Genomic DNA, 16,841 nt, shown 5'->3' on the forward strand with positions numbered 1-16,841 from the left:
CCCCTCCCCACTCCCCCGTCTTCAATCAATATTCTTCAGTGTATACAGATCTTACCCGGTGTATATACAGTGTACAATAGCCGGTGGATGTACAATGTAGTGTACATTTGCCGTTGTATTTACTGTTTACTACTATACAGTTTATGAACCGGTACATGTACAGTGTACTATTGTACTGTGTACATTAGCCGGTGTATGTACAGTGTACTCTTTTACGGTGTACACTGTACAGTAGCCGTTGTATGTACAGTTTAATATTATTCAGTGTAGTGTTTTTTGGTCTTCAAAAATTTGTTAAACTATCGTTGGAAATTGGTGACAAAAATATTTTTTTTAAATCATGAGACACTTGACTCTGGTTATGCGCAGTGTACTATTATACGGTGTACAGTAACCGTTGTATACAGTGTACAATTACCCGGTGTACAGTAGCCGTTGTACACAGTGTAAAATTATACGGTGTACAGTAGCCGTTATATGTACAGTTTAATATTATTCAGTGTACAGTAGCCAGGGTATTACAGTGTACTATTATACTGTGTACAGTAGCCGGTGTATACAGTGTACAATTATACGTGTACAGTAGCCGTTGTATGTGCAGTTTAATATCATTCAGTGTACAGTAGCCTGGGTATGTACAGTGTACTATTATACGGTGTACAGTAGCCGTTGTATACAGTGTACAATTATACGGAGCACAGTAGCCGTTGTACACAGTGTACAATTATACGGTGTCGGGTGTACAGTAGCCGTTGTATATACAATGTTCTATTATACTGTGTACAGTAGCCAGTGTATGTACAGTGTACTATTATACGGTATACAGTAGTCGTTGTATATACATTGTACTATTATACGGTGTACAGTCGCCGCGGTGTATGTACAGTGTACTATTATATGGTGTACAATAGCCAGTGTATGTACGGTTTACTATTATACGATGTACAGTAGCCGTTGTATGTTGAGTTTACTATCATACAGTGTACAAAATACAGTGTAATTGCAGTGTATTAGTATACGGTGTACACTAGCCGGTGTATGTGAAGTGCAGTATATTATCCTGTACTTGTAACTACCACAATTGTAAATAGATTTTTGCTAGTGTATGTAAATAAATGTGTAAAGTAAACTGTATTTACATTTAAACTGTAAATTGTATGCATATCTCAGTCGGTGACTGTACACTATACAGTGTACAGTACACTATAGAGATTTTGTGTATATATTCGCCGGTGTACGTACAGTGTGAAATAGGTAATGTCTGGTACACTATACAGTGTACAGCACAACATACTTTATTGGACCGTACAATGTGCATTGTACACTGTATAGTATGAATGTAACACTGTACAGTTTACTGCAAACAGAAGGGTTGTACTTTACATAAAGCTGTGCAGTGTATATATACAGATGTCTATTAAGAAATAAAATCTTTATATAATTCTAATATATCTTGTAAAAACAAATAGATTCAGGGATAGATAAGAGTTTCCCTTAGTATGATTTTTTTAAATAACTAGTTGTTGTGTCGTTTTTTCTGTGATTTGGCCACATCAGACCAAGGATTGCATGATCCAAACCAGTAGTACGAAGCATTAACTGGTACTGCCCGGTCAAGTGCAATCGTACCATTTTTGCATTCACTGTTACCGGACGGTCTAGCGTACCCCGTGTGTAGTGGCCCCAGCACAAAATGCAAGCTGCTTGGATTTATTTTAAGGCCTTTTATTGTAAACATTGTCAGAATTCTATAATGTAATCTTGGTTCATGTAAACAAGGAAATTTTATTGAAAAACATAAAAACATCCGAACATTTTATGTGAGGAAAACACAAATACTGATATACACATATAGGGATATACATAAATACGGATATACATAAATATGGATATACATCAATACGGATATACATAAATACAGATATATATAAATACGGACATGCATAAATACAGATATACATAAATACGGATATACACAAATACGGATATAGATAAATATGGATAAACATAAATCCGGATAAACATAAATATGGATATACATAAATCCGGATATACATAAAACCAAAAATAGACATTTGAGTGATAATGATTTTTTATTTTTGTTTCATTTCAAAACTTTTTTACTACTTATTTCTAACAGCAGTTTGTCACACAAAAAATCATTCAAAGTTGTTTTTTAAGTTTTTATTGAACTGCAACCTTATATTCATCTTTTGGAATTATCAATTTTTTGCAGGAATTATGTTTTAGGTTTAAAAATAGTAACAAATTAAAAAAAATACAAAATTATTTAATGGTACAAAAGCAAAGAGAATAGAATATATATTCTATTCTCTTTGTATACAAAAGCTTCGTATTCTGAAGTATCAAAGGTTTACACGACACAAGGTGGCAAAGATATCAAATTAAAAATATGAGAATAAGAAAAAATAATAGTCTTTTCTTGACATTATCTAAATTTTTCAAAATGCATTTTATTTTATTTTCTCTAGGTTTACAGGTGTTTTGTGATTTTCCTCAGTGAAAACATGACAGCTGGCCAATATTGAAAAACAAATTGTTATCAAATCTAATTCTTGTTTTTTTTTTCATCGTATTTCTTGTAATTCAAAAAAAGCACTTATATTCAATCTGTTTAAAAAATGTAAACACCAGAAAAGTCTAAAATCCACAAAAAGATATTTGGAAGAAACAAATCATTTGAAAAAAGTCATACTATTTTTTATCTAGGTAACTTTCTCATGAGTACACACTCAGAGGACTTTTTTCTTATGATATTTTTTTCAAATTCATCTTTTATCAGGACTTTGTTTGAATAGGAGTACTGTCCAGGTCTATCAGGGTTCTGCCAGATATGATCTAATTGTAATTTTGTTTTCAACATGAACGTAAAAGAATATCAAACCCCTCTAAGGGCAGAAAATAAGATAATCTTATCTGTGAAATAAAGTAAGTTTTCCCTTGACTAACATTCAACTATGGAATATAAAAAGGAATATATTTGAAGGGAATCAATTAGGTTTGAATAACATCATCACTGAAGACTATAACGTAGGAGAAGGTTAATGTATTCGACATTAGTGTGGATCCGCATTTGATCTACTGCCGTTTGAACTCTTGATCATTTAAACTATTGATCGTTTGAATTATTGTTGATTCCAACTACTGATAATGACGTCATTTCCTGTAGTTCATTAATCACATTATTTCCTAATTTAAACTATTTTATCTGTAAATAAGCAGTTTAAATTCTTAAATTTCATGAAAAAATAGGTTAAAAAATCATCACAAAATAGTTTAAATGATCAAAAAAAATATTTCACATATGGACATAAAAATAGTTCAAATTAAGTAAAACTAGTTAACATGACCAAAAAAATAGTTCAAATGCAAAAATATTTCAAATTAACACAAAAATAGTTTAAATGAACCAGTTAAAATAGTTGAAATTTGTGTATTATTTCAGGGTTAGGCTGGGATAAGAAAATTTTTGGGCCGAGCTTTGCAGCTGCTAGTGGGACAGGCTAGGGGACCGATATCGCTACGGCTAGTAGTTCAAATGAACAGAAAAAAAGTTCTAATTTAGCAAAAATAAAATATAGCTTAAATGAGCTTAAGCATAGTTCAAACAAGCAAAAATTAGTTCAAGTGAACAAAAAAATAGTAATGAAGAAGAAAATAGTTCAAATGCACCAATAAAAAGTTCAAATGAATTAAAGAAAAATATTTCAAATGAGCAAAAAAACAGTTCAAATAAACAATAAAAATAGTTCAAATGAACAAAAAAAAAAGTTCAAATAACCAAAAAATAGTTCAAATAAACAAAACAATAGTTCAAATGAACAAAAACGAAATAGAATTTGATTCCTATGAATGCATTTAGATTAGTTCATAATTTCATTAATTTTGAACTTGACAACAAGTATCTGACTAATTCCAACCAAAATTGTTGATTTAACACAGAAATTACAACAATTATAACAATAATAATACTATACCAGGAACAAGATATATGAATATACAGTATCCATATATAATAATATTGGCAACAAGTATCTGACTAATTCCAACCAAAATTGTTGATTTACCACAGAACTTACAACAATTATAACAATAATAATATTACCAGGAACAAGATATAATAATAACCAGTATCCATAATAATAATATTACCAAACTAATGAGCAGACTAAATGATGAGGCGGACAGGTCGACCCCTCCTCCACTGTAACTTGTCCTCTAGATATTTGTTTATTTACAATCTTGATTTATTTTCAGAATGTTGTTCTTCTTGATTCTGTTAGTTCAGGGGTCAAGTCTGTTCACTTCTCAGTATATCAACAAGAAAAAAGGTTAAACATATTTGTTAAATAAATGAATTTAAACAGTGCAAAGAAACTGACAGGGTGTCCTTATAAGCATAGAAGTTAAGAGACGAGTCTTAGCTGTTAAAAAATGTTGTTTGCCTTCATTGTATCTTTAAAAAAGAGGGAGATATTTAACATTTAAAATATTTCGTAGACTTCTGAATATCTCCGTCAATTTTGAAAATGCAAAAATGGTACAAACCACACTTTGGAATTTAAATAGTTTGGATTATTATTTCGAAGCATTTTCTTATAATTTGTTTTATGAAATAAAATAAATCAGGTTCGTTGAGATATGATTTTAAAAAAGTGCAAAGTTTCAGAGTGAAATCCAAAAAACCTTCAAAATCTCTGATTATAATGAAGATAGCAAGTTTTAAGGCCCGCGTCAGCCATTTTTATTGTTTACAAAAATTTTAATTTAGTTTCAAAGTTTGCAGCTAGAAAAAAATATTTTGGCTCATCGTATTGTTTTATTTATACCGAAAATTTTGAATCTTTAAAATCCAATCGGCTTTATTCTCAATGCCTTCGGTTGAGCCCAAAACTCCCGTACCCTTATCTCTTAAAGGGATTGTAAGCATAATTCAAAATGACCTTTCCATGAAAAGCTTTCAATGTCCGATTCAAAAAGGTACCTTTAAAGCTTTGTCTGGTCTAGTAAAAATAATGTATACATTGGCAGAATTTAAAGAATTTGATCGGCGGTTTAGATTTAAGCCACGGTTTAAATATGGTTGGTTCCACTAAAAATTGTATCAAATGTTTCAAGATTTAAGCCGGCGCTGAATTTAAACCGGGTTTCGGCGGATTTAAACCGCGGCTCAAAATCTTTAATTTCCATCTCAGATCTCCGTTTATAATTGTGAAAACAGACTATTTTCAACTGTGAATTCTCTACAAAAGTGAAATTCGCTTTTGAACTGCAGGAAATGCTTTTATTCTTAGAAAAACGACAATATCTTCCACTTTATTGATGAGATATGGGTTTCAAGGGTACTGTTTTGAATTTGGTATTGCCATCTTTGCATGAAGTGTTACTTGAAATTACGCTTACAGTCCCTTTAATTCTAAAATAGAAACGTTTAAATATAATACTTGTCCTCTCTCAACTCCTTTATACTCTGAGCTGAGCTTTAAATACACTTCTATATATAAATTTGGCTTGTTTGTCTGTCTGTTTGTTTGTCTGTTTGTTTGTTTGTATCCAATAAACGTCAAAACGGCTGAACCGATCGGATTTCTTGAAGAACAAAACGTCTTATATAGAGGGATAAATTTGTTTATCTCCTACTTGTGCGTAAAATCAAAAACTAGAAGATCTAAGAGGTCACAAAGTCGTCCCAGTAATTTCGCATACATTTGGCCTTCTCTTTCGGTATGTTTCTTTTTGCAGTGAGGTAGAATATTCTTGAGACTAAAACCGTTTCGATGCAGGAAGTCGTGTTCTATAATCATTAAATTCAACGCAACACCAAAATATTTTGAGAGATGAAACAAAACTTTTAAAAAATTGTAACATTTTCCCATGTGGGTAACTTGGGATAGGTGGCTTATCCCCCAGCTTGGATTTATATATATAAAAAGTAGTAATCTCTGTTTGTTTGTATATATGATTATAACCCAGGGACCCCTGGACCGATTTGCCTCACATTTGATTGGGGAACTCAATAGAACCATTATAATGTTCTTAGCTTGGTTTACAAGTTTTTAGTTGAATATGTTGACTCTTCTAATTATAAAATTTTGTTTCACGGCAAAGCTGGGTTCCAAAGCTAGTTTTATAAATAAAAAATCCTGAATCATTGGAATAATAATACCTCAGGGTTGCATGCTATATCAGCTCAAATTGATCTAAAGGTTAACTATTATTTATCTATAAATATAAGGTAGTAATATCTGTTTAGTTAGTTGTATCGTAATTTAATTAATTAAACGAGTGGCTGGTCTGATTCACAACTTTAACAACCTCGATTTAAGTAAAAGATTAGGAGAATGTCGTCATTATTTTAACTAGAAAGTGTGAATTCTGTTATACTTCATTTTCATGCATAAAGAAATCATGATTGAAAATACACAATTTTCTGCTAAGCAAATATGGATATTTTTTTCATCCTAGACCAGACAGAGATTTAAATAATACCATTGTGAATTGTGCGTTCCCCTCTTTTTAATGGAAAAGTCATTTGACTACAGTCGCTTTAAGAACAGTTTTAAATCAACAAAATATAAATTTCTTAGTAATTTTGCCCGGAGGGTTAAATCTTTCCGACCGGAAATATTTTGGGGAATTTTTTTATTTTTTTTTTGCTTTCATTACCTTTATTCCTTCATACTTCTCCTTCATAATTTTCTTATTTAATTATCTTCTACTACGGGGGAGGGGAAGGGGGGACAAGGGGGAGGGGAAACAGGGGTTATTGGGGGAAGATGTTAGGTGGGGGATTATTTATCCAGCGAAGTGTATAATTGGTAAAGTTTACCCTCTCTTTCCTTAATGCAGAGCAGGGAATTTATGACAGTTGAAGATCATCCTGGCTTAAGTCGAGTATTTTTCCTAAAGTCAACCAAAAACTTCGTCTTCAAAGATTGTGAAAATATTGGTTGGATAAATTAAATTAAGTACGTCATGAATTTTTTAACCGAAAGTTAGAATTTCTGCCTCCCCCCCCCAACCCCCCACACCCTTCCGTCTAGAAGAGACTAACCCTCTTTTATTGGTTGGCTTAATTTTTACATCAAAGGTCTAATCCTGAAATTCTATGTGAAATGTGATCAAAAGTTTAACGCTTTGTCTAACTAAACTATATAANCCGGCATTTCCTCTAATACTACTGTATTGTTATTATAATTATATATGAAAAGAAACAATCAGCAACATTGGGATTTCCATCAGCAGGATATTTTACCAATCCCGTCCACGGTATTTTACAATAAAAGTCAATATTTTAGATTTGTGTGCAAAAAAAATAAAAACTGTTTCTCTTCGTGGATGAAGATTTTTCTCTTTTCGTGTTTTAGTTATAGATAATTCGTTGTGATTAGAGTTGCTAAAGACAAAATGTATGTTTAGATAATTTTTGCTTTTTCTAAAAACAAGGTGATCGAATCGTTAACTTTGAAGAAAAATAGAAATGAACCGATTGTTTTTAAAATGTTATTTTTGGAAAGGATCGCATAGTTTATTAAATTCCTTGTTTTGTTAATGAAGATATGTCATTAACGATCGTTAACGAACTTCCCAGTTTAAGGACTATATTTGCCAGATCCAACCCAGTACATGACATGAGTCATACTGTCCAGTTTGGACTACCCACTGTACAGTCGACCCAGCACGTTTTATGCAATAAGTGTGACCTGCCAAGATTACAGTGCTTTGCGATGGTCAAAGAGTGATGTTGTAACAAAGTGACTTATGAATGTTAAGTTGAATCAACTTTTTTGATAAAACTAGCAAATTTTTGGCTCGTTAAGGTTTGTTTGTCAGAAATTCAAATCTATTTATTCGTTGGTTTTAACCCTTTGTACTTCTTAGAAATGAAGGTTTGTTAGTTTTTAAAAATAAAACAATCTTTTTTCTTCTTCATTTTTAAAGACGATCTATACCGATTACCGGCCAATAGATTTGTTCATTTTGAAGAATTCCCTTTAAGTCCATTGTATAATTCAATTTTATGAAACTTTCTCAACCATTTAATTATCTTTTATAATATTTTTTTAGCTTTCTAGTAAAAAATATTTTGGTTGTTTTTGACAAATATGTACATTCTTCTGTACAACATAAATACTGATAAAAATTATTGTTTGTTTGGGCATATTGATCATATCAACTTATATATAATTATATGATAATATGTAATCATAAACGCTCCTTCTCAATAATATTCAGGATATTTATCAGAATATGCTTTAAACTTATTCTGTATTCTGTATTCTGTATTCTGAAATTCTGTATTCTGTATTCTGTATCCTATGTTCTAAATATTTGATTGACTGATAAGCTTTGGTCTGCGATCTAGCTGTGATATTTGAAAAACCAAAAAATTCTTTGTCCCGATTTGAGAATCAATCAAGTGTCCTGTAATCTGAGTCATGTATTCTGTATTCTGTATTCTTTATAAAAATACAGAATTATTCTGTATTCTCTATTCGAAAATTGTCAATCCTTTTATTGCAGGAAGATAAAAGTTTTATTGAAATCTCTAAACTGAGATGAAAGCAAGGTTTAAAATTAAAGGAGAGGTGGGGGGGGGGGAGAAGGGGGAGATAATTTTTGACGTATTTACATAAAGCAGTTTTAGAAGTGCTTTTTGTTAACAAACCACAATTTGTAAACAAACTTCAATTTCTAAACAAAGCTTAGTTTGTAAACAAATCTCAATTTGTAAACAAACCACAGTTTGTAAAGAAAACTCAGTTTGTAAAAATAATTCTGTTTGTAAACAAACCTCAGTTTGTAAAGAAAATTCAGTTTGTAAACAAACCTCCATTTGTAAACAAACCTCCGTTGTAAACAAACCACAGTCAATAAACAAACAACAGTTTGTCAGCAAACATCAGTTTGTAAACAAACCTGAGTTTGTAAATAACTCTCAGTTTGTGAGCAAACATCAGTTTGTAAACAAACCTGAGTTTGTAAATAACTCTCAGTTTGTAAACAAACCTCAGTAAAAAATTTGAATTTAGGTTTGTTTAAAGTTGAAGAGACCTGGTTTACAAGACGCATTTATCCCTTAAACTCTTACAAAACTGCTCAGGTTAGATTTCCCCAAGATATCCCCAAATCTCCTCAATCACTATTTGTCCCAACAGCAACTTTCAGTCACTTCCCCAACAGCAATTTTCTCAACCGCAAATCTCCCCAATCACTATTTGTCCCAACAGCAACTTTCAGTCACTTCCCCAACAGCAATTTTCTCAACCGCAAATCTCCCCAATCACTATTTGTCCCAACAGCAACTTTCAGTCACTTCCCCAACAGCAATTTTCTCAACCGCAAATCTCCCCAATCACTATTTGTCCCAACAGCAACTTTCAGTCACTTCCCCAACAGCAATTTTCTCAACCGCAAATCTAACCAATCACTATTTTCCCAGTCACAACTTTCCGAACCGAAAATCTCCCAAATCACTATTTTCCCCAATAGCAACTTCCCCAGCAAGAATTTTCCCCTGCAGTAAAATTATTGTTTGTTTATCTAGATGTTGTTATGGCGGATTCCTCCTGAAACCCTTGAAGCAAGATGGATCCTGAACACCAACTCTTCAACCCTGGCTTGTCGCCACCAAAACGTTTCAGTGTAAGTTTAAAAACTGTGGAATAGTAAGACGACATTTAGTAATCTTTTGTGTATAAAGGCTTTTACGAGCAGCTATTAGGTGAACAATCGATTTTTGCATAATGTTCTATCTATTCCGCCGTTTAATTCATTAAAAACCCGCTTTTTTTACACAAGTGGAATTTACTTGCGCGCAACTGCGAGCCCTGTAACTCTGCGTAATTCTTCGCAATTTTGCATAATTCCGCGCAAAGAAATTCCAATTGGAAATCCTACTTTTAATCAAAGTTTTTTATCACAAATTCAACTTTTTTTCTTCCCCCTTACGTTTAAACATTGGTTTTGGATAGATTCTGTATGTCTGCTTGAAATTCTGGTATACATAAAGCGAAATGATAGTGCTCACAAGCTCATTATGTCGATTTAAAAGGCCAGAACGATTTCATAATAATGATGACATTTCTAAAAAGTTTGCATAGTTTTATTTTTGAATTTCGTGGATTTTAAACTTTTCTCATTTATTTATCTTTCTGTCTCCTTGCCTCAGATTTAAACAAATCTTCTTTTAAGAAATCTTTTTGTTGTTTTTGTTTAATTTGATGCGGGATAGTACACAGGAAATGCCTGGGATAGTACACAGGAAATGCCTGGGATAGTACACAGGAAATGCCTGGGAAAAGAAAATTAGTTTTACAAGTTATAAATGAAAGTTAATTAAGGCTCAAAACAAGTTTTGAAAGAGAAGACAAAATTATTTTTACAGAAGAGAGAGAAAATAAGATGTTTGCAAGCAAGGAACAAACATAACTTTAGTTACAAAAAAGTTTACTGTACTTTCTGGGTATTATTCTAAAAAGTTGACTGTACTTTCTTGGTATTATTATAAAAAGTTGACTGTACTTTCTGGGTATTATTATAAAAAGTTGACTGTACTTTCTGGGTATTATTATAAAAAGTTGACTGTACTTTCTGGGTATTATTATAAAAAGTTGACTGTACTTTCTGGGTATTATTATAAAAAGTTGACTGTACTTTCTGGGTATTATTATAAAAAGTTGACTGTACTTTCTGGGTATTATTATAAAAAGTTGACTGTACTTTCTGGGTATTATTATAAAAAGTTGACTGTACTTTCTGGGTATTATTATAAAAAGTTGACTGTACTTTCTGGGTATTATTCTAAAAAGAGAAAGTTCATAGATCTGTTAAAGGGTCTGTGGGTTTAATTTCAAGTGACCCTCCATGGAAATATGGCAATTTTTGGATTCAAAACCTTAGTTTAAAAGTGTTTAATTCTGAGAAATCTTTTTTATTTTTCTGCAGTAGAAAAGTGCAAGTCACTTTTGTATAAGAACCCATAAGTAAAAAATATTTGTTTACACATTGAGATCGTATTCTTTTTGATAAAAATATTTAAATCAGTTCAGTAAATCAGTTTCGTAAATCAGTTTAGTAAATCAGTTCAGCAAATCAGTTCAGTAAATCAATTCAGTAAATCAATTCAGTAAATCAGTTTTGTAAATCAGTTCAGTAAATCAGTTCAGTAAATCAGTTCAGTAAATCAGTTCTGTAAATCAGTTTAGTAAATCAGTTCTATAAATCAGTTCTGTAAATCAGTTCTTTAAATCAGTTCAGTAAATCAGTTCAGTAAATCTTCTGTAAATCAGTTCAGTAAATCAGTTCAGTAAATCAGTTCTGTAAATCAGGTCAGTAAATCAGTTCAGTAAATTCAAGATATCTCTTGTAAACTTTGAAGGAATGAGAAAATTTTAATGTAAATCGTTTATATTTTAAGAATGGATTAAATGGTTTTTAAGATTATCTGATTTGAGTATAATGTACAAAAGCTAAATAAAAATGAAAGATTACTTTATTTCAACCTAACCTAACCAAGGCTAGGTATGCGCTGGGTTCCCACTATTCCATTTGAATCACATTTTGTTTATAATTTAATAATCTTATGGAGTTGTGTTGTTACACCTTTTCTTTTAAAACAAAAAGAATTTTAAAGAAAATGTTCAGGAGATCAAATTCTGATCAAGTTGACAACATGCTGGGCCGGGGTATACGGAACGAACAGTAAAATCCGTGTGACTTATTTGTTCCTTAAAGTTTCTTTTCTTCTTTTCCTCATTTTCCAGATATTTGTAGGATAGTCTTAGAATAAATCTTTAGAGAAATTATTTTTCAGCGGGGGGGGGGGCCTTTTCTGGGTCCCTCTCAGGTCCCACGCAAATTTAGTTTGGTTAAGCCGTTCTCTTCCTTTTTTTTTAAACGGAAAGAAAGAGAAAGAAGACAAAATATAAATTGAACAGATGTCTCAAGTCATTTTCCTTTCCATTTACATGTAATAACAAAAATATAGCAAAGTTGGGGGGGATTATGGAGGTAAAGCTAGGGGGGAATATTTATATTATATTTCACTGAAAAAGTTGAAAATATAAAGAAATATCTTAAATTTGCAGTATCGGATATTGAAAATAAATTTTATTTCGAGGAAAAATCCGGTTTTATTTAACTTTTGGTAGTTTCAAATCATTTATGATTTTATTGGCAATTCAGAACAGAAATTCAATAATATAGAGTTCCAGGATATCTGTTAAACTGTACTAGCTGCAGATTAGAATAAAAGGGATTGACTGCAATATTTAAGCTGAGTCTCTTTAAATGGCAAATCAAGATTATGTTTTCTGTGTTAATGTATGAATAAACAGACCCTTTTCAGTTTATCAGTAATTTATTAACTTACTAGTTAAGCTGTTTGCTTTGTAAAAACATCAAATACACTTGTATTTTGGTTTAATTGTGTCTTCTGATTCAACAGTTTTCTGGTTCTCATTGTACAATGCACACGTCTATAGTGGTATAGTAGCGTAGTTAGTGATTCATAATATGAATTGGGCTTTTTTCTCTGTTTTATCGTATTCAACATTGATAGGTTTCCTGTAGTATCAACTGATGGAGGAAGGTTTCCTCCTCAATTTCTTCCCTTCAAGGAAACCCAGCATCATATTATATTCAGGTTATTTAACTTTAAAGTTTAAAAACAACAAATGACAAAATAACATGTTTACAGGGAGTGACGTTGTAATTTCGGTTCACCGTCGGTGTTCTTCGTTTCAGAAAAAAATTATGATGTTTTTTTTTGCTTTCATATACTGAATCATTTTCAAATGTGGTTTATCTGAAAACGAAGATATCTTCGCCATTGATGCTGAAGATTGCTAATAAATATTATTTAGTCCAAGGACCTCCGAAGAAGAATTGCTAATAAATATTATTTGGTTCAAGGATCTCTGAAGAAGGATTGTTAATAAATATTATTTTGGCCAAGGACCTCCGAAGAAGGATTGCTAATAAATATCATTTTGTCCAAGGACCTCCGAAGAAGAATTGCTAATAAATATTATTTTGTTCAAGGACCTCCGAAGAAGGATTGCTAATAAATATTATTTTGGCCAAGGACCTCCGAAGAAGGATTGCTAATAAATATTATTTTGGCCAAGGACCTCCAAAGAAGGATTGCTAATAAATATTATTTGGCCAAAGACCTCCGAAGAAGGATTACAAATAAATATTGTTCTATCCAAGGACCTCAAATAAAGGATTGCTAATGGACATTATTTGTCCATGGCCCTCCGAAAAAAGGATAACAAATGAATATCATTTTAGCCAAGGACCTTCGCAGAAGGATTGCTAATAAATGTGATTCTATCCAAGGACCTTCGAAGAAGGATTGCTAATAAATATTATTCTATCCAAGAACCTCCGAAGAAGGATTGCTAGAGCTAAAGGGTCCACAGCCTGGAAACTGGTTTATGATGTCTGCTATTTCTCCGTCAGCTACATCTAATGGTAAAATTTCAAAATAAAAAATAGATAATCCGGAAAAGACTATGTTATCTGAAATAATTCGCTAAATTTTCCTTAAAAGATTAAATAAATAGACAATAAAAAACAGACAAGAAAGAGTGTTAAATAGAACTTTTTAAAAAAATTGAAAAAAAAACTATTTTCTTGGAATTTTGGCTCTTCAAGAGTCAACTCTAACGCTCTTTTCGAAATATTAAAACTTTTTACAACAAAAAAGTGTAAATGAAAATTAAACATTATCAAAAAGAATTAAAAAAACCCTGTAAAATTCATTATATTTTCTTCGCCTAAAGATTCTCTTTGAAAAAAGTTCTCTGAAAAAAATTTTTGGAAATAAAGTCCTAAATTTTGGCACCAAAAAATGTTCTGTGTAAGAAAGTCCTTAAAACAAAACTTCTCTGGAAATAAAGTCCTTCCATTTTGAGACTTTATTTACTGGTTCCAGTTTACTAATATACAAAAAAGTCCACGGAAAAAAGGATCAACCATGCAAAAAAGGAGCAAAATATATTTAATATGCAGATGCATAGAAAAAAGTCTTATTTTCTTAGTTTTTTCCAAACTCGGGACTTTATTTCCAGTGACAGTTTGAGAAAATTGGGACTTTTTCACCAAAGTCTTTATTTCCTGGTTTTTTTAGAAACTTTTTTCCTCTGACTTTCTTACATAGATTCGAATAATGTACTGTAGGCTGCAGTACAGATCTAATAGTGAGAGTTGAGTACACAGTACAAGAAGATATCATCACTATAGTACCCGTGTTCCAGGATTACCAGGGAAAAAATATTTTTCATGCAATTTTTTCAGAAATGTTTTTTTAAATATTCTAGTTTGGAATTTCTGCCATTTCCCAGAAAAAAAAATAAAAGAAAGAAAAATTGAAGAACATTTTTTTTAACAAAACTTTTCCTAAATATGTTCATATTAAAAAAAAAATTAAATAAAATATCTATTCAAAAATTATATTTTTTATCAGGATATAATGATATTCAACACAATATCTCGCCAGCAGTACTACAGGTACAAAAAGGTTTTTTAAAAAATAAACTTTATATTTTTAAGCCTACAAATATTCTTTACAGGGACTGTAAACGAAATTTTAAAATGAAAAGATTATTATCCGATTTGACAATTGAAACCATAATCTGTTCAAAAATGTGGAAGATAATACTAGATCAGACAAAGCTTTCAACGGTGCTGTTGTTAATCAGGCCTGGCCATCTTTGTAAATGGAGGGTCACTTAAAATTACGCTTACAGTCCCTTTAAAAGCTCGCAGATAAAATTGTTTCTATCTTTAAATTTAGATAAAGATATGATAAACATTAGGGGACATTAGTTCCAAACTAGAATTTTGGCGCATATCTGACACTGAGGGGCCAAATTGCGGTTTGAAACTAATGTCCCCTGCAATGAGCCGCTTATAAAAAATTAAGCAGTGAAGTAAACTTCAATTTGAAAATCTTATATGTTTGCAAGCTAATATAGTAATTAGTAATGTTTATGGTATTCTAAACTATAAAATATTATCAAATTAGAGCTCCAGGCGAGAGCTTAGATCCTTTGTTTAATAATCTCTTTATTAATCTGTAGCTGTCTATAAACCATTCCCTAATTTCACTGTAATTGTTATATCTAACTTAGCAACTAGAAGTTGTATCTATGCATCTATGTACCTATGTATCTATGTATATATGTATCTATGTATCTATGTATCTATGTATCTATGTATATATGTATCTATGTATCTATGTATCTATGTATCTATGTATCTATGTATCTATGTATCTATGTATATATGTATCTATGTATCTATACATCTATGTATCTATGTATCTATGTATCTGTGTATCTATGTATCTATGTATCTATGTATATATGTATCCATGTACCTATGTATCTTTGTATCTAGGTTCTACGTATCTATGTATCTATGTATATATGTTCCTATGTATCTATGTGTCTATGTATCTATGTTTCTATGTATCCATGTATCTATGTATCTATGTATCTATGTATCTATGTATCCATGTATCCATGTATCTATGTATCTATGTATCTAGGTTCTACGTATCTAATGGTGGAAGTGCTGGAAATGTTACAATAACAAAGTGCAGTCTGCGTCAAGGGGAAGATATGAAAAAGCAACGAGTGTCCCAGTGCCCTGTTAAAATTGCAACCTCCCCTCTATCCCTTCCTACGCAATACAATAAGGTGAGTTGAGAACTTTTCATCAGAATAACAAATTGCAACCTCCCCTCTATCCCTTCCTACGCAATACAATAAGGTGAGTTGAGAACTTTTCATAAGAATAACAAATTGCAACCTCTCACTAAACAAAAATAAAATTACCACTTATGTTTATTTGTAAAAAAAAAATATATTGTAGCCGTCCTAACATTAAAAATAAAGATAATAACTGCATCCTCCATCTGTACATATTCTTGTCTGTTTGTTTGTTTGAGTGTTTGTTTGTAACCGATAAACAATAAATCCACGAAAAAAACACTAGATTACAGAGCAACAATTTAAGGTCAAAATGGAATATAGTATAAGAGTATAAAAGTTATAAAGTCCCCTCCTACAGGTAAAATGGACCGGGAAATAAAGTCCCCTCCTATAGGTAAAATGGACCTGGATATAAAGTCCCCTCCTATAGGTAAAATGGACCGGGATATAAAGTCCCCTCCTATAGGTATAATGGACCTGGATATAAAGTCCCCTCCTACAGGTAAAATGGACCGGGAAATAAAGTCCCCTCCTATAGGTAAAATGGACCTGGATATAAAGTCCCCTCCTACTGGTAAAATGGACCGGGAAATAAAGTCCCCTCCTATAGGTAAAATGGACCTGGATATAAAGTCCCCTCCTATAGGTTAAATGGACCGGGATATAAAGTCCCCTCCTATTGGACCCGGATATAAAGTCCCCTCCTACAGGAAAAATGGACCCGGATATAAAGTTCCTTCCTACATAGGAAAAATGGACCCGGATAAAAAGTCCCCTCCTATTGGTAAAAAAGACCCGGATATAAAGTCCCCTCCTACAGGAAAAATGGACCCGGATATAAAGTTCCTTCCTACAAAGGAAAAATGGACCCGGATAAAAAGTCCCCTCCTATGTAGGTAAAATGGACCCGGATATAAAGTCCCCTCCTATAGGTAAAATGGACCGGAATATAAAGTCCCCTTCTATAGGTAAAATGGACCTGGATATAAAGTCCCCTCCTATATAGGTAAAAAAGGAGCCGGATATAAAGTCCCCTCCTATATAGGTAAAATGGACCCGGATATGAAGTCCCCTCCTATATAGGTAAAATAGACC

General features: G+C 31.9%; 2 protein-coding genes and 1 long non-coding RNA gene across 3 annotated transcripts in view; all 3 read left to right on the forward strand.

Annotated features, from left to right (window-relative positions):
- Positions 1-2,734, forward strand: part of LOC111704117 (uncharacterized) — a 6,836-nt gene extending 4,102 nt beyond the window's left edge. The window contains exon 7 of the mRNA XM_023476254.1: positions 2,731-2,734. Within this exon, the coding sequence (XP_023332022.1) occupies positions 2,731-2,734 (4 nt within the window). The remainder of the gene's footprint in view (positions 1-2,730) is intronic.
- A 1,542-nt stretch (positions 2,735-4,276) lies between these two features.
- LOC111704122 (uncharacterized) lies at positions 4,277-10,432 on the forward strand. Its single transcript, XR_002765747.1, has 3 exons — positions 4,277-4,352; positions 9,054-9,124; positions 9,569-10,432. It is a non-coding gene; the product is annotated as an uncharacterized LOC111704122 (long non-coding RNA).
- Positions 10,433-11,695: 1,263 nt separating this feature from the next.
- LOC111704118 (post-GPI attachment to proteins factor 6) overlaps positions 11,696-16,841 on the forward strand; it is a 15,776-nt gene continuing 10,630 nt past the window's right edge. The window contains exons 1-6 of the mRNA XM_023476255.1: positions 11,696-11,724; positions 12,584-12,667; positions 13,409-13,500; positions 14,209-14,294; positions 14,495-14,538; positions 15,581-15,731. Coding sequence (XP_023332023.1) covers positions 11,696-11,724; positions 12,584-12,667; positions 13,409-13,500; positions 14,209-14,294; positions 14,495-14,538; positions 15,581-15,731 — 486 coding nt within the window. The remainder of the gene's footprint in view (positions 11,725-12,583; positions 12,668-13,408; positions 13,501-14,208; positions 14,295-14,494; positions 14,539-15,580; positions 15,732-16,841) is intronic.

The sequence above is a fragment of the Eurytemora carolleeae genome, unplaced genomic scaffold (genome assembly GCF_000591075.1).
Source record: "Eurytemora carolleeae unplaced genomic scaffold, Eaff_2.0 scaffold554, whole genome shotgun sequence".
In the NCBI taxonomy this organism is placed as follows: domain Eukaryota; kingdom Metazoa; phylum Arthropoda; class Copepoda; order Calanoida; family Temoridae; genus Eurytemora; species Eurytemora carolleeae.